Source organism: Trichosurus vulpecula, chromosome 1 (genome assembly GCF_011100635.1).
Source record: "Trichosurus vulpecula isolate mTriVul1 chromosome 1, mTriVul1.pri, whole genome shotgun sequence".
NCBI classification, from domain to species: Eukaryota; Metazoa; Chordata; class Mammalia; order Diprotodontia; family Phalangeridae; genus Trichosurus; species Trichosurus vulpecula.
Genome location: NC_050573.1, coordinates 513,111,691 through 513,134,623, shown reverse-complemented (window position 1 = coordinate 513,134,623; position 22,933 = coordinate 513,111,691). Strand labels below are relative to the sequence as shown.

Below are 22,933 nucleotides of genomic sequence, written 5' to 3'. Positions count from 1 at the left end.
ATCATTTTGAAAACTGCTATACGTGGGTACTGTTAATATTCTGGACTTGAGAGGTCTCCTGTTTGCACACAGTACATGGATAAAGTGTGTGATAATGAACCAGTAGGCTGTCATATAAGTAGGGTCTTTCTCCCTTGGACTTTGGGCAAATCTACATTTGACAGTTACACTTAGTTAAATGTTTTCTCAGATTTTAAACTGGCTTTAAAATATTTCAAGTATAACTTGCTTTCACCCAACAAATCTGTCACTGGTCACTGAAAACTTCATGTAAATCAAATTGCATATTAAATGTACTTTGTTAATTCTGGAGCCTGTATTAGTTTCTGACAACTACTGCATTGTTGTTGGAACTGTAAATTATTTAGTCCAATTTCTGGAAAACGATTTGGAATTACACAAGAAAAGCATTCATGCCTTTTGACCCAAGGATCTCATTTACTGGGCAACAAGGTCAAAGACAGAAAATTTTGAAAATACTCATAGCAGTAATTTTTGTAGTAGCAAAAAACAATTTTGTGACAAATTAACAGATTGTGGTATGTGAAGGAAATGATTAGCATGTGTATAAGGAATTCAGAGAAACATGGGAAAACATAAATGGTACAAAACGAAGAAACAAAAATATAAATTGCGTGCACTATGGCCAAAAAATGTAAATGAAAAGTACACAAAAAGACATTTGAATTCAAATGAAATGCAATGATAAGTCTTAGATCCAGAGGAGAGATGATAAAACCACTTTCTCTCCCCAAGGTTCTATACTAGGCCCTATTCTTCTTTTCTCCCTCTAAGCTTTCCCTCTTGGTTAAACTTATCAAGCTTCTATGAATTTATTATCTTATGTTTGACTGTTTTTCTTTTATACTAGGGAAAAGTTATATTGGAGATAGAGCATTTATTAAGCCCCTAATATATGACAAGCACCATTTGTGTAGGTATGAAGAGTAAAATATAATCCCTATTCAAAAGGAAATTACATTCTAAAGGAGACGAGGCAAGTACATATATAAACATAAATAATTAAAAAGTAGTTAAATACAAGAAAGTTTAAGAAGAAGGGCACTGGAAGTTGACAGAATCAGGAAGTTTTATGCAGAACAAAGTGCTTGAGCTGTGTCTGAAAGGTAGGAAATCTATAAAGTAGAGGTAAAGAACAGGAAGGAGTACCTTCACTGCATATGGAACAGCCAGTGCAAAAGTAAGATTGTTACTGCTTGTCCTTCATTCTCAAAGAAGACCATGACATCAGGAGGGTGATGCCATGACTTGCAAGTGAATTGGATTTAAGTGAGGGAGAACTGTGCAGTCACCAGCCTCACTTTCTCCGCTGGAGCAATCTGGGTCCAGTGGCAAGATACAGATCAAGATGACTGAAGTTGGCTCTGGATGCAGCAGGAGACCTTGGTTTTTTTAAGCTAAGGTTTTTCCCAGGTCTCAATCTGACTGAGGCAATGCCCATTCATTGATTAAGACTAGGTAAGAAATGAGGCAAAGAATGGCCCTTTTACCTAATCTAAAAAAAAAAAAATCAATTTGGGAGGGAAGATCCTCAGGGTTTCTGGCCAAAACAGAAACAATTGCTATTCACATTCACTCTGAGCAATCAGGGCCCAAAGTATCTTATGAGGTTTCAGTGATCAAAATTTACATTGCTTTGGGCAGAGCACCCCTAGGTATGACTCACTATGTGGACACAAGGAGAGGAAGGGAAGAGGGAGAGGAGGGGAGGAGGGAGGAAGGAATACAGGGAGAGAGAGAGGGAGGGAGGGATGAAGGAAGGAAGGTCTGTGTTTCCCAACAGGAACTGGCCAGCTGGGTCCCCAGTGGGGCAGCTCATGCTATTCACAAGTTGCTGTTTGTCCTTTGTTCTAGAAGAGGGCCATGACATAAGGAAGGTGATGCCATGATTTGTGAGTGAGTTGGATTTAAGTGAGGGAAGGCTGTGCAAAGTGACCAGCCTCACTTCCTCTTTCAGAGTCATCTGTATCTAGTGGCAAGATATAGTTCAGGACGACTGGAGATGGCCCCCACAAAAGTAAGGAAAACGGAGCGTCGTACGTGAAAAACAAAGAAAAGGGGATCTGGTCTGCACTGCAGACAACCCTGCAAAGTAGGGGCTAATATAATGGCAATTGTAGAGACAAGGAAACTGAGGCAAAGTGAGGCTGAATGTCTTGCCCATGGTCATACAGCTGGTGAGTGTCTCAAGTGGTATTTGAATTTATGCCATCCTTATGCCAGTGTTTTATCCATTGCGCCACCCAGCCGACTGAAGAGTAAATGCACGCCCCCCCCCCTTTTTTTTTTACAAAGTGTATGAAACGTTGCAAATACAGTCTTGGTTGATGTAGTTAGTTTTGAGAGGCTACTTTTTTTCCTTTTTTTTTTTAAATTATATGTTATAGGCATGGTTCACTGAGAGGAAGGAGGGGTAAATTCAGAGAATGAAGTCATATCAAACTAAAAATATCGATTTTTTTTACTACCTCCTCTCCATGCTATCTTTTACCTGTCCCGCCCCACCTCCCCCCCATAAAAAAGGTAATTGTGAACCAATGTGTTTGATGTGGATCCAGGCAAAATTCTAGTATGTATCATAAGAGGAATGGTTTTAGAAAAAGCAGTGATCTCTGATTTAGTCAAGTCTTTCTGATTTGGTCAAGCTAGACTGACCGCATTATCTTTTTTGATGTGGTTACTAGTTGATAAAAGAAATATTCTTAATATGAAATTGATGTTATCTCTGTTTATCAACTTGCTTGATGTTAATACTCAGGACATCACTCAGTATTACTTAACACAAAGGTTAAAATTAATTACCTGAAATAAGAAGGAAACTGGGGATAGTTACTAAGCCATCTATGATTTAATGTGCAAAACTAGCATTTGCATATCAAACCAGGTCACCTGACTCCTCAGGTGAGACAAGCAGTGATTTATGGAACTGATTTTCATAACAAAAAAGAGGAATATTTAAATTTAATAAATTTATTTAAATAGAAATGACGTAAGCATAATTCAGTTGGACAAGGCAGGTCACCTGACTAGTTAGCTTCTTCCAGGTTTTCTTAATCCTACCCCAGAAGTCGTTGCCTTACAGGTGTTGCCTTTTGCATTGTGGTCAGTAGTTAGCAGTCACACCCTCCCCACCCCCATTCTCCCATCTTCTTTAGAAGATTCCATTACTCATTTTAGACTCTATCTCAGAAAAAAAAAAAAAAGGGAGATTATCTACTAAGAGGACCTTAACCTCTGCTAACCTTTTTCCAGATAACAGAAAGCAGAACTCAGTCTCTGGTCAACTCCGCTTTCGGCTAGAAACTAGAAAGGGGAATTTAGCCTTTAAAAAAACCAAAGCCTTATACTCCTACAATTATTTTATTCCTTTAAATTATCTGCTACTAAATAATAAGGTCTTCTCAATCTATCTACTCACTAAATCTATAGGTAACCTAGACTTAAGAGACTATGGTAGCCTGGCTAATCTTAGGGCTAGCTTTTCCTAAAGGAGGGAATTTAATCCTAGAATCAAACTAAAAATAAATCAATCCATAGTAATTTATCTCCTTTTCGTAAGAGAATTATTTTGATAAGACGACAATTTAAGGACAGCCTTCAAAGCTATTTTGCTCTACTCAACCCAACTGCTTTTCTTAAAACCACAAATATTAAATATTCCAGAATTTTATTTTTTTCTGCAACTACTGACTGAGGCAGCTAGGTGATGTAGTGGATAAAGCACTGGGTTTGGAGTAAGGAAGTCTCCTCTTCCTGAGGTCAAATCTGCCCTTGGACATTAGCTGTGTGACCCTGGGCAAGTCACTAAACACTGTTTGCTTCGATTTAATCATCTGTAAAATGAGCAGGAAAATGGAGAAGGAAATGGCAAACTCCTCCTGTATCTTTGCCAAGAAAACCTCAAACTGGGTCATGAAGAATTGGACATGACTGAAAACAAGTAACAACGACAGCCAACAGACATTTAAAGGGCCAAAACGACATATCTTGCTACATAAAAAATGACCCGCTTGTTCTCATCAAGAATGTCCTCCATACATTCAAAGACAATGTTCATAAACATTTTACGGTGATAATAAAGCAGGTATATAGACTACGAGTTACTCATCTTGCAAAGCAAAATGGCATAGCACACAAGAGCAAGACTGGTCTTTATCGAAACAGCAAAATACAGCGTACAGAGAATCTGGCATGAGATCCAGGTAACTGGGCTGTTTCAGGAGCACCTGTAGATGGACAGATGCACAAGAGAACATATTCACTGGTGTTTTTATAGGAGTTTACTTCCACTACCATCAAGTAATTGAACAACCTCACTTGCACTCATTGCCTTTATGTACAATATGTTATATGAAGGAATGGAAATGGCACTTAAGATTAAGTATAGAAGAATGGCTAGATTTGAGCGAGCATAAAAGAAAAAAACTAGCCCCACTCCGGAGAAAATATAAAATTTCAAAGGTACTTTGGCACTGATTCGCCAGACATTTCACATGGAAATATGTTGAAAATTAAGACCAATAAGACATGGAGAAAATTAATAAAGATCAGAATACTAAAAATCCATTAATAAAATTTTTCTTTAGTTCTTGATTTAAAAAATTTAAGTATATAAGGAATATATCTAGAAAATCTATCAAATGATATGAGTAATTTACAAAAGCAACTGGAATATTATCAACGATCATATTAAAGACTGCTATAAATCACTAAAAAGAAGAGAAATAAACATTAAAAACAACTATCAGGTTTCACTTCACAGCTGGTAAACTGTCAAAGATGAAAAAATATGTAAATAGTCATTGCAGGAAAGGATATGTGGAGAAAGGCGTACCAGTAAGATACTGTTGACAGAACTATGGTCCAACTTTCCAGGAAAACAATTGTGAAAATATTCTCTAACTCAGAAATCCTGTTACTGGGAACATACCTAAGAAGGTCAAACACTGTGTGTCTCAAAAGTCTTAGTGTAGTTTAACCTTAAAATGTGTGTACTGCACTGAGATTCTTGGAATATCTTGTATAGAATGGTGTCACATATACCACAGTATCACTTTTGTGGTAGCAAAAACTCATCAATTGGGGAAATAGATGAACAAATAGTACTAGAAGAATAAAATGTGATATTCTTGTGTTATAAGAAATAATGACTATGAGGAATTCTGGAAAACATGGAATGTTCTATGTAAAATGATATAGCATAAAATGGAAAAAAACCAAAATATGCAAGGACTATAAAAATGTGAACAAAAAACACTAAAAAAGTCAAGTTCTCAATCTTAATGAATAATTGTGGCCTCAGAAAAAGATATCAACTTCTACAGAGGTGTGAGATGAGACAGAATGGTATGGAATGTTGCAAACACTGTTAAATCAATCAACAAGCATCTATTAGCTCTCTTGTGCACTAAGATTGTGCTCTGCCCTGGGACACAAAGACAAAAGGTGGCCCCTGCCTTCAAAGAGTTTACACTAATTTGTCCACCTAGAAGGAGGTACAAAAGACAAGAAAAACAGATACAAGGCAATTTTAGAGAGGAACCATGAAACATTTTATATGAAAAGTGGTATCTGAGTTGGCCTTTGAAGGAAAGGGCATAGTAAGTATGGGGACAATTACAGACAAAAATTGGAATACCATGTGAGAAAAGCAACTGGACCACAGAATGTGTAGAGGGGAATAATGTGAAATAAGACTGGAAAGGAAGAATGGGCCTCAGTTATGAAGCATTTAAAAATCCAAACAGTAATATCTGAGTCTAAAGAGAACAAAGAGCCATTGGAGCATACTGAGCAAAGGTGACATAGAGCTATATTTTAGAATTGCTTTTGAAGTTATACAGGGGATGGATTTAGATGGCAAGAAGACTAAGGCAGGGAAACCAATCAGGAGGTCATTCTTTTTTCATTTATTTAAATTAATTATTATTTTTCAACATTCACTTCCACAAGATTTTGAGTTCCAAATTTTCTCCCCAACTCTCTCCTTCTCCCACTCCAAGATGGCATGCATTCTGACTACTGCTTCTCCCATCTGCCATCTGTTCTATCACTCCCCACCCCTTCCTTGTCTTAGCCCCTTCCCTTCACTTTTCCTGTAGGGCAAGATAAATTTCTATACTCCATTGCTTGTATATCTTATTTCCCAGTTGCATGTAAAAACAATTTTTAACATTCATTTTTAAAACTGTTCCAAATTCTCTTCCTTCTTACCGCGCCCCCCCAATGAGAAGGCAAGCAATTTGATATAGGTGATACATGTTTAGTCATGCAAAACACTTCCATAATAGTCATGTTGTGAAAGACTAACTATATTCCCCTCCATCCTATCCCACCAACCATTTATTCTATTCCCTTCTTTGACCCTGTCACTTCTCAAGTGTTTACTTCTGACCACCTCCTCCTCCAATTTGCCCTCCCTTCTATCATTCCCCCATCCCATTCCCCACTACTTTCCTGTAGGGTAAGATAGATTTTCATACCCAATTGAGTATGTATGTTATTCCCTTCTTACGCCAAATATGATGAGAGTAAGGTTCATTCTTTCCTTCTAACCTCCCCCTTCCACTGTAAAAGCTTTTTCTTGCCTCTTTTATGTGATATAACTTACCTCATTCTACCACTCCCTTTCTCTTTCTCTTAGTACACTGCACTCTCTCATCCCTTAATTATTTAGATATCATCCCTTCATATTCAAATCACTCTGTGCTGTCTATTTATCTATCTATATTCCCTCCAACTACTGTTATACTAAAGAAAGGTCTCATGAGTTACAAATATCATCTTTCCATGTAGGAATGTAGACAATGCAACTTTAATAAGTCCCTTATGATTTCTCTTTCCTGTTTACCTTTTTATGTATCTCCTGAGTTTTATATTTGAAAGTCAAATTTTCTGTTCAGTTCTGGTCTTTCCATCAAGAATGCTCAAAAGTGCTCTTTTTCATTGAATATCAGTTTTACCCCCTGAAGTATTATGCTCAGTTTTTCTGGGTAGGTGATTCTTGGTTTTAATCCTAGCTCCTTTGACCTCCAGAATATCATATTCCAAGCCCTTCAATTCCTTAATGTAGAAGCTGCTAAATCTTGTGTTAACCTGATATCTTTCCACAATACTTAAAGTGTTTCTTTCTGCTGCTTCCAATATTTTCTCCTTGACTTGGGAAAAATAGAATTTGGCTACAATACTCCTAGGAGTTTTTCTTTTGGGATCTCTTTCAGGAGGTGATCAGTGGATTCTTTCAATTTCTGTTTTACCCTTTGGTTCTAGAATATCAGGGCAGTTTTCCTCAATAATGTTTTTCTTTTTAATAATTTGTTGAAAGATGATATCTAGACTCTTCTTTTGATCATGGCTTTCAGGCAGCCCAATAATTTTTAAATCATGTCTCCTGGATATATTTTCCAGGTCAGTTCTTTTTCCAATGAGATATTTCACATTGTCTTCCATTTTTTCATTCTTTTGGTTCTGTTTTATAATGTCTTGATTTCTCATAGAGTCATTAGCTTCCATTTGCTCCATTCTAATTTTTAAGGAATGATTTTCTTCAGTGGTCTTTTGGACCTACTTCTCCATTTGGCCAATCCTACTTTTTAAGGCATTCTTCTATTTTGCTATTTGGGTTAGTCTGTTTTTAAGGGGTTATTTTCTTCAGTATTTTTGGGGGTCTCTTTCAGCAAGCTGATGACTCATTTTTCATGATTTTCTTGCATCACTCTCATTTCTCTTCCCCATTTTTCCTCTACTTCTCTTACTTGATTTTCAAAATCCTTTTCGAGCTCTTTCATGGCCTACAACCAATTCATATTTTTCTTGGAGGCTTTGGATATAGGAGCTTTGACTTTGTTGTCTTCTTCTAGTTGTGTTTTTTGATCTTCTTTGCCACTGCAGTAAGATTCCATAGTCTTGAGTGTCGTCCCTCCCCCCCACCCCGGCCACTGTCTGCTCTTTATCCCAGCCAATTACTTGACTTTTTAACTCTTTGTTAAGGTAGGACTCTGCTTCCAGTGTGGAGGGAGTACTGCCCCAAGCTTCAGGGGTTTTGTGCAGCTGTTTTCAGAGATACTTCAAGGCACCTGTAAATTTTCAGTTCTTCTAAGGTGGTATGATCCAAGGAAAGATGTTTACTCTTCTCCTGGCCTGTGAGTGACCACAAGCACTCTTTTCTGCCTTGGAACTGTGAGGATTCCCTCTCCACTGCTGCCACAAGCTCTGCCACACCAGTGCTTCTCCTTGCCTAAGGACCGCCACCCAGGACTGTGACCCAGATCCAAGCATGGCAAAGCAAGAGAATCTTGCCTTAGGGCCAGCAAAGAAATCCCTGAAATGCCCCTCTGATCAGCCACTCAATCCCCCCACTGTCTGTGGGCTAAGAGCAATGGAAGCAGCAGCTACTACAGCTGCTACCACCACCCTGGGGCTGGGGGGACTGCGGTCTTCTCTTACGCTGGTCCGACAGACCTTGCCTACTGATCTTCTAAGTTGTCTTTGGCATTTGTGGGTTGACAAGTCCGGAAACTGCCACAACTTCCTGTGATTCAGTTCCCTGAGGCTTGTTCCAGGTTTTCTGGGGCCTGGTCTATGCTGCCCTGTGCTCCTCTCTGATTGGTACAAGACCTTTCCTGTCAACCTTCCAGGTTGTCTTAGGCTGGAAATTTGTTTTACTCTGTCATTTTGAGGGTTCTGTTGATCTAGAATTTGTTTAGTCATTTTTTACAGGTATTTGGAGGGATTTAGAGGAGAGCTCAAGTAAGTCCCTGCTTTTATTCTGCCATCTTCAAGGTCATTCTAATAGTACATGTAATAAGTGATGAAGTAAAAGTGGTGGTCATATTAGTGGAAAGAAGGATTTGGGAGATGTTGTGGGTTCAGAAATTACATGATTGGCAACAATTTGGATACATGGGATGAGCTAAGAATGAGGAGCTGAGGATGAGGGCAAAGATACAAACATGAGTAACTGGAACAATATTAGTTCCCTTAATGGGAATAGCAAAGTTTAGAAGACAGGTGACTTTGAGACAAGGTTTTTAAAATTTTTTGTGTAATGGACTTATGTAGCAGTCTGATGAAGCCAATGGTTCCCTTCTCAGAATACTATTTATAAAATACATAAGATTACAAAGTAAACCAACTATGTTGAAATATTTATCAAAGTAAAAAAAAAAACCCAAAAGAACATTTCAGAGACCTTAGGTTAAGAACCCTGGTTCAGGGGGAAAAATCACTGGTTCTGTTTTGAAGATATTGAGTCTCAGATACCTATGGCACATCCAATTGGAAATATCTAAAAGGCAGTTGATGATGAAGGTTTGTAGCCCAGGAGACGGACATAGGTCTAAGAGTCATCAGTTTAAAAAGGAAAAGAGATAGCACCTAGGCTGGTAAGCAGGTCTGAAGTCAGAGTATGACCTGACTGAGAATACTTTAGGAGAATCAGAAACTAGCCCAACTTCTGCTAAAAGGGGACTGAAATTTACAGGTACTCTGAGTGGGGACAAGGGACAGAAAAGCAGATGCTAACTTTTACAGTCAAGGCTTGAAGCCACATTTGGATGTCTGCCTGGGACTATATGAGAAGGGAGGGAGACTGGACCATCCTGGATGGGTAACTGTACCTGGAGACAGAGGAGCAGGGAATACTTTAGAGCACTAAGATATAAGAAGGTACAGAAGGAGACAAAACCAACACAGTGCCCAGGAGCATATGAAATGGGGGCTTTGAAGAAAGCCTGAGAACAAAAACGGCAAACACTCAACAGAAGTCTGTCTAGGTCACACTGACAGCAGATCCAAAGCTCAGGTGAAGATTATTCAGGGGTAAGAGACAATGCTGAGGGGCACCTAGGTGGCACAGTGGGTAGAGTACCAGCCCTGGAAACGGAAGCACGTCAGTTCAAATCTGGCCTTGGATACTTACTAGTTGTGTGACCCTGGGCAAGTCACTTGACCTCAATTGCCTCCTCCAGCCCCCAAAAAAGTGCTGAGACAATATACTGGGCCACCAGAAGAGGACGCTTATGTCAGAGACTGCAAGGCTTGGTCTTAATCATGTCATCCAGCACTTCAATACCATCAGCATCCACTCCACAGAGGGTACAGAACCAAATAAAGCCTGCCTACTCCAAGAGTATAGAAGTGGACAGCCATTACCTACCACAAAATCACTATCCAAAAACTAAAGGTATAATTATGATAAATAAGAAAAAATACCAAATGCAAAAAGAAATTAAGTAGGTTAAGAGAGGCCAAGAAGGTAAAGTTAGAAGAGAATGATTCAACAATGAGTATAAGCAGAGGCTTATCCACAATGGCTCCAAATAGCAGGAAGAAATAAAGAGAAAAAAAAAGAACTGATATTAGAACCCTAGAGGGATAAAAAATAGAATAATTTAGAATAAAAAGCTTAAAATCTTATCCCAGTAACAGGTTTCCTGAAAAATAGAATGGAGCAAAAAGAACTGAACGATTCAATGAGACAAAAAGAAGTTACAGAACACAGCTAAAAGAATGAAAAATTTAAAAAATACAAAGTCAAGAGAATTATTTAAGGATCATCAGACTCCCTAAAGAACTATGACCAAAACATAAAACCTAGATATCATATTTAATGAAATCATAAGTGGAAACTGCCATCAGAAGGCAAAGTTAAAATAAAAAGAAGCAAATCCCGAAACAAAGACCAAATTGAAAAATATCTAGGAAGGTCACTGTCAAAATTCAGAGCTTCTATTTCAAAGATTAATCTGGGGCCCTGAGGTCAGTAGACAGATTTCAGTGAGTCTGTGAATTTTTTTTAAACAATGATAACTACTTTGATATAATCAGTCTATTTTTTAATCCTATGTGTTTTATTTTATGCATTTAAAAACATGAGAAAGGGTCCATAGGATGGAACAGAGTGCCAAAGGGGTCCATGACACCAAAAAGGTTGAGAGCACCTGTTCTAAGTCAAAGAAAAAAATTCTACAAGCAGTCAAAAGGAGAAGCAGACTGTTTCAATTATAGATTACTAGTGTTAATCATACTGTCACTACTCTTTCATAAAGTGGGGATGAGGACAGGTAGAAAAAAAATTATAAAATAAGGAAGGAAAATCCATAATAAACAATCATAACTGTAAATAGAGGAAGGTAGTAGCATAAGAGAGAAATATATCTTAAAGTAATACACCTGAAAAGAAAATTCAGGCAAAATTCATGAAAGCTGGAATAGCAATTATGATCTCAGACAAAGCAACAGTAGAAATTACATTACATTTAACAATTCCATAGATAATAAATAATTTCAATAGTTGAAATATATACACTGAAAGGCAGCTTCTAAAGCAAGGGTTCTTATCCTAGAGTCCATGAACTTTTTTTTTTAATATTTCAATAACTACATTTCTATATAATTGCTTTCCCTTGTAATTCTAAGTATTTTATTTTATGCATTTAAAAATATTCTGAGTGTACTAGACTGCTAAAGGAATCTGTGACACACACAAAAAAGATTAAGAACTCCTAATTTAAAGGAAAAGTTAATTAAAGGGTGAAACAGCAAAACTATAATAGTTGGGGATCACAACAAACCCCCTTCGGAAGCAGAGAAATCTAACAAAAAGATAAACAAGAAATCTTAGAAAAATTAGGTACAATAAAACAATGGCAATTAATTACTTGATCAATCAATAAACAATTATTAAATGCCTACAGTGTGCCAGGCACTGTGCTAAGCACTAGGGACACAAATAGAGGCAAAAGAGAGTCCTTGTCCTTGAGGAGCTCATGATCTACTGGGAAAGATAACATGTAAGCAATTATGTATAAAGCATACTATATACAGGCTAAAAAGAAAATAATGAATGGAGGGAAGGCACTAGAATTAAGAGGGTTTGGGAAAGACCTCCTGTACAGGATGGAATTTTAGCTGGGACTTAGATGAAGCCAGAGAAGTCATCAGGTAGATTTGAGGAGGGAAGAGCATTCCCATCATGGCGGACAACCAGAAAAATGTCAGGAGCCAAGAGATGCACCACCTTATACTATGGAACAGCCAAGAAGCCAGTGTCACTGGATCAAAGAGTACATGGTGGAGAGATAAGAGTAAAAAGACTTGAAAGGTAGGAAGGGACTAAGTTGTCAAGGTGCTTTGAATGCCAGACAGAACATTTTTTATTTGATCCTGGAGGCAACAGGAAGTCAAACAATGGTCAAACCTATGCTTTAGAAAAATCACTTTGTTGGCTAAATGAAGGAGTGGGGAGAAACTTGAAGCAGGCTAGATTGATCAGCAGGCTATTGCAATAATCCAGCTAGGTAATGATGAGGTCTTGAAATTGCTAGAGTGGTGCACAATGTCAGAAGGGAGAAAGAGGCATATGTGAGAGATGTTACAGAGGTAAAATCAACAGACACTGGTAACAGCTTAGATCTGGGACGGAACAGTGAGTAGAGAATAACGTTTAAGAAATGAAATCAATATACATTATTCTCAGCTGTGCAAGGACCTTTATAAAATCTGACCATTGTGGTAGGGCATGAAAACCTCATAAAAATGAATAAAAGCAGAAACATTTAACCATCATACAATAAAAATTATAAACAATAAGTATCATTTGAAAAAAGGATTGGAACAAATTAAGTCTAAATTTAATCTCAAAGAACTGATGTACCAAAGAACAAATAATACGAATAGTTTGGTCCAAGAAAATCACAAGACAACAAAAAACATTTGGGATTCAGTCAAAGCAGTCCTTAAGGCTAAGTTAACATCTGAACACTTTTATTGACAAATGAGAGAGAGAACACAGTACTAAACAAAGCAACAAAGAAAAAAAATACACATTAAACACAAAAATAAAAATTCTGAAAACCAGAGGAAAAAAATTGGAAAAAATAAAACCTCGTAGCTTCTTAATAACATTAACAAAAGATAAACCTTAGCTAATGTGATTAAACCACAGCTAATCTGATTTAAAGAGAGTAAAATCAAATTGCTAATATCAAAAATGAAAAAAGAAAAATTCACAACAAATGGAGAAAATAAATTACTAAAAATTATTTTTATTGAATTTTATATTTATTATATATGTGAACAAAACTAGTAACTTAAATGAAATGCATTAGTATTAACAAAAATACAAAATATTGACATTAACAGAATTAGAGAATTTAAATAACCCGATTTATGATAAAGAAGTTGAACAAGCCATAAATGAACTCCCAAAAAGGAAAACCCCAGTAGCAGATGAATTTACAAATGAACTAAATAAAATATTCAAAGAATAATTTATTCTAATATTATATAAATAGTTTGCAAATGTAGAAAAAGAAGGAATTCTACCAAGTTCCTTTTATGAGATAAATATGATTCTTATACTTAACTCAGGGAGTAATAAAGTAGAGAAAGAAAATTATACACCAATATCTCTAATAAGTTATCAATGGAAAATAATTAATTAAATGTTAGAAAAAAGGTTACAGAAACATATTAAAAAAGATTATACACAATGACTGGGTTGGATTCATACCAATGCTGCAGGGTTGGTTCAATATTAGTAAAAGTATAAATGTAAATATGCTTTTATCAAGAGATATAGAAAAAAAGCTTTTGATAAAATATGATACCTATTTATGCAAAAAAAAATTAAGTATAAAAAAACAGACCTTTCCAAAATATGATAAAAACTCATAGCTAGTATTATATGTAATGGAGGAATGCCAGAGGACTTTCCAATAAGATCACAGGTGAAATTAACCACCGTCACCACTATAATTTGATATAGCTATAGAAATGCTAGCTATGGCAATAAAATGAAAAACAATTACAATAACAAATTCAGGGTATACATAAAGGCAAAAAGAAAAACAAATTATTGGCTTTTTTGCAAATTTACTCAGAGAATTTTAGTGATTCAACCGAAGAATTAATTCAAACAATAGCTTTCATAAAGTAACATGTAAAGTAAAACCCACAAAAATTACCAACTTTTCTGTACCTTAAGATGCCTTAGGATCCTTAAGTAAACATAAAGCAACATCGCCACAGTTCTGCCTGAGCTTTAGTCTCCTAGGCCAACCAAATTCTAGAGACAGCTTCCTTGCCTTTCAGGAAAAGAACTAGCTTAAACTACATAGTGGTAGGAGGGGGAACCTCGGTAGAAATTGATCCTATCATTTTGACTTTATCTATTTGCTATAAAGAAGAATTTTTGTTTTTTAGAGAGAAAAGCTAATGAGATATTCCCAGGACTATAGTTCCAACGATAAATAATGCCAACTACAAATTCAGCAATATTATTTCCATGATCCACCAGAAAGCCTCAAAACACTCTGGGTTCCAGGAAAAATATAGTTGCAAAATTGAAACTTAAAGAAATTGACGGAATAACACCAGCATGAGTGGAGTCTCTGGATTACTTTGACTCAACAGGACTCTGGACCAAGACATGAAAAAGAATGGCAGATTGATAGCTTTTTCTTGTTTCACTATTCTTTGCTACTGGAGGTATTGGTCTCACCCATATAAAGTTGCCACTTCAAAAAGCTATAATGTCAAACTGAACTTCTACTGATTTTCCAAGGCACAATGCACCAAATCTTTTCCACAATTAAAAAAAAAATACAGTGGAATTCCCTGATAATGTAGTGTTTAAAGCATGTGCCTTAAAAACCACTATGTTCTATTAGTTTTTAATTGTTAGTAGTTACTTTATGGATATTTAGATCCAAGGTATCTACATGTTAAGCAACATCTGATGTAATATATATACTAAGCAATTTTTCAATAAGGATTCATTAGGGATATTTATGGACAGAATCAACAAAGAGAGAATGGGAATTTATTTTGCATACCTTTTTAGGATTCCGAGCTATTTGTTTTTCTCTGTTGTAAGCATTGGTAGTTAGAACTTCAGGTGATGAGAATGATGCAGTAACTTTCTTAGGGGTTGCTGATGAACCACTTTTCTTTGTATTTTCCAGTGAAGTAACATTTTTAAGGGTTGGTGTTTCAGTGGTTGTTGACCGAACAACATAACCCATTGGTGTCCAAGATAGCTCTGCTCAAAAATAATTGTAATTACTGAAAAATTTCAAACAATAATGCTTAAATGTTCTAATTGATTTGCCAAATGGAAAAAGAGGCACAAACATTTCCTGAAGAAAAAAACTCCTTGAAAAGTAGGATGGGTCAAATGGAAAAGGAGGTACAAAAGTTCACTGAAGAAAATAATTCTTTAAAAATTAGAATAGAACAAATGGAAGCCAATGACTTTATGAGAAATCAAGAAACAAAGTGAAACCAAAAGAATTAAAAAAAAAGAAGAAAATATGAAATATCTCATTGGAAAAACAACTGACGCGGAAAACAGATCCAGGAGAGATAATTTAAAAATTATTGGACTACCTGAAAGCCATGCTCCAAAAAAAAAAAAAAAAGAAGAGCTTAGATGTCACTATTCAAGAAATTACCAAAGAAAACTGCCTTGGTATTCTAGAACCAGAGGGAAAAATCGAAAGAATTCACTCATCACTTCCTGAAAGAGATCCCAAAATGAAAACTCCCAGGGATATTGTAGTCAAATTCCAGAATTACCAGGTCAAGCACACATTATTGCAAGCAACCAGAAAGAAAATGATTCAAGTATGGTGGAGCCACAGTCAGGATAACACAAGATTTAGCAGCTTATACAGTAAAAGATGAGAGGGCTTAGAATATTATATTCTGGAGGGCAAAGGAGCTAGGATAACAACCAAGAATCACCTACCCAGCAAAACTGAGTATAATCCTTCGGGGGGGGGGGGGGGGGGGGGGAGAATGGTCATTCAATGAAACGGAAGATTTTTAAGCATTCTTTGATAAAAAGACCAGAGCTGAATAGAAAATTTGACTTTCAAATACAAGACTCAAGAGAAACATAAAAAGGTAAACAGGAAACGGAAATCATAAGGGACTTAATAAGGTTGAACAGTTTACATTCCTATGTGGGAAGATACTTGTAATTTATAAAAACTTTCTCATTATTAAGGCAATTAGAAGGAGTATACATAGACAGAGGGCAAAGATATGAGTTGAATATGAAGGGATGATATCTAAAAAAATAAAATTAAGGGGTGAGAAAGAGGAATACATGGGGAGAAAGGGAGAAGTAGAATGGGCTAAATTATCTCACATAAAAGAGGAAAGAAAAAACTTTTAGTGTTCTGAGTGGAAAAGGGAAGAGATGGGGGTGGGGCGGCAGGGAAGTGGGTCAACCTTACTCTCATCCAAATTGGCTTGAAGAGGGAATAACATAAACTCTTAACTGGGTATAGAAATCTATCTTACCCTACAGCAAAATAGGAGGGGAAGGGGACAAGAAAAGGATTGTGTGTGTGACAGAAGAGAGGGCAGAGTGGGGGGGGGGGGTAGTCAGAAGCAAAACACTTTTGAGGAAGGACAGGGTGAAAGGAGATAGAGAGAGAACAGAACAAATGGGGGGATAGGATGGAGGAAAATATAGTTAGCAATGTAACTGTGAAAAAAATTCTGAAGCAAGCTTCTCTGATAAAGGCCTCATTTCTCAAATATATAGAGAAATGAGTCAAATTTATAAAAATAAGAGGCATTCCCCAATTGATAAATGATCAAAAGATATGAACAGTTTTCAGATGAAGAAGCTATCTATAGCCATGTGAAAAAATGCTCTAACTCCCCACAATTGATTGAAGAAATGCAAATTAAAACAATTCTGAGATACTACCTCATTCTTATTAGATTGGCTAACAGGACAGTAAAGGAAAATTACAAATGGTGGAAGGGATGTGGGAAAAATGGATCATTAATGCACTGTTGGTGGAGTTGTGAATTGATTCAACCATTCTGGAGAGTAATTTGAAACTATGCCCAAAGGGCTATAAAACTATGATACCCTTTGACCTAGCAATACCACTACTAGATCTGTATCCCAAAAGAGATAAAAAACAGAAAGAAAGAGGACCTATATGTGCAAAAATATTTATGGCAGCTTTTTACTGATGGCAAAGAAATGGAAATTGAAGGGATGCTCATCAAGTGGGAATGGCTGAACAAAATGTGGTATGCAATTGTGACAGAATATTACTGTGCTAAAACAAGTGAGCAGGATGCTCTCAGAAAAACCTGGAAAGACTTACATGAGCAAAGTGAAATGTACTGTGTGCAAAGTAACAGCAATATCATCTGCGAATGACTTAGCTATTCTTGGCAATACAATGATCCAGGACAACTCTGAAGGACTTATAATGAAAAATGCTACCTGTCTCCAGAGACAGAACTGATGGCGTCTGAATATAAGATAGATCTTTTTACTTTATTTTTCTTGAGGATTTTTTTTTGCCTATGTTTTGTTTCACGACACAACTAATATGGAAATATGTTTTACATGAATACACATGTATAACCTATATCAAACTGCTTGCTTTCTCAATAAGGGGAGTGAGGAGGGAGGAAAGGAGATAATTAGGAACTCAAAGAAAATTTTTTAAATGAATGTTAAAAATGGTTTTTACATGTAACTGGGGAAAAACAAAATACTAAATAAAAAATTCTAGTTGTTTGTTCAGCATGCATAATCGATTTGGGCTGCTATTCAAAATTTCTCTTTGGAAACTAAGTCTTCACTAAATGTTTTTCCTCCTTATTGCATGCATATCAAACTTTCCCCAATAACTGTAAGGTTAATCTAATGGGAGTAGGAACAATGCTTTTCTTTTCAGGAAAAAAGGACAAACAATGAATTCAATTAAAAAACAACAGCCCATAAATCCACGTGGCAAACACACAAAATTAAAAAGCTAAAGATCAAGCTGCATCCCTACTAACCTTGATGTGTACCTTTAACATCAGAAGCCAAAGATCACTAGACTTCAGCTATCACAATAACTGGTAATATATTTCTTTTTAGAACACAGGTATAAGTACAGCAACACTACTTCTTAGGTACCCATGAAACTCTATATACAGACAAAACAAAAGGACATCCATCAAGATATCTGCAGGTGAACTTTATAAGCCAACACCTGTCAGAAGCTTGTGGCTACCCCACAAGGTAAAAGACAGATTGTGCTGCATTATTTAAAAGCATGCTGGCAGTATTCTTGTACTTTTCACCTTAAATTATGATTTAAGTGAGTTATTTTTTTAAAAAATCTAACAAATCTAAAATAAAGGCAATTTGAATGTTTGGTTATAAAAAGAGTAATTTGAAAATGCAACATGTTTAGGATACTCTATTTTTGCTCTTTTAAGAAATATTAAATTTTGTTCTCATTCTATAGAGAGAAAATAATTATAGTAAACTCCTTTCAGAACATTTTAATCCTATATGAGAATCTAACCAAGATTGATAAAATAGCATGCTATTCCATTCAATCTTACACATAAATGCAAAATAGTTCATTTTTAAAGTTGCCCTCTTCCTCTTTGTCCTGCTACCAAACTAGATGTTGGCAACATTTTCTTTGCTCACTTTAAGCCCAGGAAATCATTTTCATGCTTTAAGATTTTTCTGTCATACTCTTAACAACAGTTCAAAAATTACTCAGCAATCTTTTAAGTGTTTTGGAAAATAATCAAAATTAGCTGATTAACCAGTTAAATCTGGACTTTATCTAAATCACTCAAATCTTTAAAAATACTCTACAGGCACTCTTACCTCTTGTAGATGAGGGTGAATTGGTGTCATTCTCAGGCTCAGATGTAGCTGTTCCAGCTTTCACAATTAATTCTTCCTAAAAAACAAACAAGGGTATTTTTCTTATTATGAGAGACAGAAGTCAAATCAATTAAGTCACACTCATGGGGAAGACTTACATGAAGTGATACTGTGTGAAATAAGCAAAATATGTAAGTATAATGACGCAAAAAAATACACATAATTACAATGATGCCAACATAAGTAACAAAAAAAGAAACTGAGTGCTATGTAATTACGGTAATGACTAAGCTTGAATAGTTTCCATAATGTAAAGTAGTCAACCTTATTTCTAGCATTCTTTTTAAAGATCAATTTTACTTTTGGATTGCAACTGATGAACAAGGAAGCATAATTAATTTTTTACTGCCACAAAAGTTAAAGCAAGACAAATGACTGTAGAATGGTTTATAACATGGAAATAATCTATTATCTCAACTATGACTATAGTATGTACATTCTAAAACAGTGGTTCCCAACCTTTCTCAGTATGAACATTCTTAGACAAAAAAGATTTTCAATGCCATAAATAAGACTATAAACAGTACCTCTGAATTTTTATATTTAATAACAATAATGGGAGGGGGAATCCCAAGATGATACAGATGCAAAAAATGAGGGGAACAATTTGGATTTTTTTTTCTATTTTCTCAACTTTTTAAAGTTGCAATAATAAGTTTTAGGAGATGATTAACTTGAAAAAGTTTATGTTCACATTAATGATGCAAGATATTTTGACAAGAAAGTTAAAAACATAAACAACAAAATCTTAACTAACCTTTGATAACATAGGTTTCAGCACTTCTGTTATGAGGGATATATCACTAGCAGTGGAGCTCAAAGGTCCCCATTTGGGTTGCTTCTGTACCTCTGTTATGTCACTGTTCTGAGAGCCTTGCAGTTTAGGAAAATCCAACAGCTTAAATTCAAATTCAGGTGTGGAAGAAGGTACATTTTTTTGGCTGGGTTTAGGTTTCCTGTCTGCACGTTTATGATAAGCCTCTGCAATTATAGCATTAAAATTAAGTATAAAATTGGTTCAAAAAGGTGTAATTATATTCAGTCAAAATTCAATACTAAAGAAGCAAAGACTTGATAACTACAGTTTCTTCAAACAATTCTGATTAACTTCTGTTATACCTAAGTTACACTCCTTACATGTCACAGGACAACATATAAAGATCCAGAAGTACTAATTATTATGAGAATGTGTTTTGGATTTCTGGACCATGGCTCCAGGAAGTGATGGGATTTTGGCCAAGAAACTGAGTACACATAATGAAAGCTGGCAAAAATGTTTGAGTGAGTTCTAGTTCCAAAAGCTTGGATCTTTGCATTTATCAAACACTAGAGATCACTATCAACATGCACTACTGCGTACTGCGTACCTAATCTATTCCACTGATCCAGCACTTTATTTCTTAGCTGGTACCAATCTGTTTTGATGATTACCACTTTGTAATACAGTTTGAGATCTGGTACTATTAGGCTACCTTCCTCCCTCTATCCTTACTTCGGTAAACATTAAATCTTTAACCAGAAGGGCTCATTTGCAAGTCAGGTCCTCACTGATTATTATTTTTTTTTAGATTCTTCCTTCAGCCTGTCATTGGCAGTGTTTATATCAGATAGTTTTTAGATAAAGATAGAAATAGTAAGGAGAATGTAAAAACTTTAATTCTCCAAAGTTTCTAGTGATCTATGGGTTAATAGAATTAGAAGCATAAAGTTTGAGCTAGTTTTCACCACATGACCTAGTTATTGGCAAAGCAAAATTTAAGTGGCTGCACTGAACTGTATCGGGATCTGTTTTGCAAGATTTTTAACAGAAACATCCAAGAATCTTTATAAGTAACATGAACCAGAGAAGTAGCTCTGCTTAGGAGAAGCTACCGGGGGGGGGGAGGTGCAGATTTGCTTTATAGCAAGCTTCCTATATCATTGAAATCAAAAGTCAAACAAAATGCTAGTCTATGAGCGTATGTATATTCCTAAAACCATCTAGCTTCTAATAGACTTGAGAACTCAAAAGCAACTAAAACATTCAATCACTACCTACATTCTCTGCCATACTTTAAAAAGTCCTAGAATCTAGCTGGAAAATTAAGAAACATGATACTTTGGTTCCATGGTCAAATTTGCAATGCAGTTCAGTCCAGAGTGCTTTGCACCAGCCAAATCACCGATTGAAACAGTTATAGCAACAATTCTTCCATCGGAAATTGCCAGGATGACCAAGAATGCTTCATCAAATAACTTACTAATATAACGAACAATAAGTTTTGTCATTTCACTCCAGTAAAGTCCCTGGAAGGGGAAATGGCATCAGGAAGGTAAAGAAGCATAAAACTGCTCAACTGAAAAAGAACTAAAAAACTTTGCACACCTTCAATGAACAAGGGCCATTAGTCTAGGTCAAAAGGACTAAGACCGTCAAATGGTCTCTACCCTTTGTTATTCTGTTGCTTGTTTTGGGTTTATGTCAATGGTTCCTGAGCAATTATTTTTTACCTGATTTTGAACCACCTTCAGTGTGGGTAGAAATCTGATGGGAACCTTTAGCTGGTTTTATAACAGAGGATAAATTTCCTTCAGTCCCTTTATTGTTTAATTTTTGCTCATCACATGTTCTTTTCTGCAGGAAAGATTAAAGTGACATGAAATCAAAAAAAAGCTCCTATAAAAATATTAAAATTACTTTTCAAGAAAAGTCATTTTAAGATAACAATAAATTGTTTTTAAGAGAAGTAAAGATTAACCTAATGCCCAATTTAAAATACTCAACAAAAGGGATAAACAATGGATGTGTTATTAGTACTTACCAGATTATTATTTATAAATATTATAATTACAAACTAAAAAATATAATAAAAGTACAGCCTCTACTAACCTTAAACAAGCTTTTAGTTTCTTGTGGGAGAGAACAAATTTGTTCATTTCTGGATTTAACTATTCGCACATTACTATAACATTTAGGGTGGTTATAATCATACTGTGAGCCAGGTACTGAACAAATACTTTGTGTAGACACAGATGAATGAGAAGAGGTGCACTGGTGATCAACAGCAATATCAGGAGATGAATACTGAGATGAGAAAGGTGAAGAAGATCCAAGAGAGACATCTTCGGTATAAACCTTCTGTCTAAATAAAAATTGTATACTTTAATTGAAGGTTTTACATAACAAAGCAAGCAGAGACTAACACTTTATAATAAATAGGAAATAATTATGATCTTTTTACTTGAGAGTTCTAGATTTCTGAAATTTCTAGAAAATTTTAAATTCTAGCACTTAATACTCCTAGCCAACCCAGGGTTAACTGCTTCATAAACGTTTTAGTATTTCTTATTTTGCAAAGAATCTTTTTTTTTTCTGTATACTGTATAAATTTAGCCAATTTCATATATGTAACATTTTCCTCTGGAGGAAATGTTTTCTTTTCAAATGCACTTAAAAAATTACTCAACTCATAATTCTCTTTAGGCATTATGTGCTCTTAAATGACAGATTTGTTCTTGGAATAATTTGAGGGGAGCAAGGAATCTTAATAAATAATGCAATTACTTTATAGATTCTAGTAAATTATGAAATAAAACATGCCACTAAATAGGCATATTTAATATTCCATAAAAAAGACTATATTTGTACAGGATCACTAGATCGTGGTATAATAATTTATACAATTCCATCAGAATCATAATAAATTCTGCTTTTGAGAGGAAAATGTCCAGGTCTCTCGTATGGCAGAAATCTTGGAGCCTAACAGTGATACCTATCCCAAAGCCACCAAGAAGACAGAGGAAAATCTAAAGTGCAATTACCACTAACAGTATCTGCCACAGACTCCCCAAAATATCCCAACTCTATGGTTCTTCCAAGTTTTCTTTTTTTCAACAGTAACTATGGTTGAGTTAAGAGTTCTCCTAAATTACCCACTTCTTCACATAACCCTCTCTTGCTCCAACTTTATACTGTACTATACTTATGTTTGTGAACTGCAGACTGTAATCAGTATAGAAACAAAACAACATCAAGCAGCATGTAACAGGGCTATTTTTGCCCAATGGAACACTAGTACTTAGTACAAGTCAACACTACCCACTTAAGATGGTTGACTAACCCTTACCCAGTATGTGTTCTATACACATTATAGTATCTTACAGATACTTCATTGAAAGCCATTAAAATTATGGAACAAAAGTCACTGAAAATTT

The 22,933-nt window shown here is 35.6% G+C and overlaps 1 protein-coding gene across 2 annotated transcripts in view; it reads right to left on the bottom strand.

Annotated features, from left to right (window-relative positions):
- SECISBP2 (SECIS binding protein 2) overlaps positions 1–22,933 on the bottom strand; it is a 67,440-nt gene that overhangs the window by 36,907 nt on the left and 7,600 nt on the right. Inside the window, exons 3-7 of one of the 2 annotated variants that reach the window (XM_036740935.1) lie at positions 21,609–21,861; positions 21,230–21,353; positions 19,497–19,720; positions 18,680–18,755; positions 14,859–15,064 (exon numbers count right to left, since the gene is read on the bottom strand). In XM_036740935.1, the coding sequence (XP_036596830.1) occupies positions 14,859–15,064; positions 18,680–18,755; positions 19,497–19,720; positions 21,230–21,353; positions 21,609–21,861 (883 nt within the window). The remainder of the gene's footprint in view (positions 1–14,858; positions 15,065–18,679; positions 18,756–19,496; positions 19,721–21,229; positions 21,354–21,608; positions 21,862–22,933) is intronic. The other variant, XM_036740936.1, reaches the window with a different exon arrangement.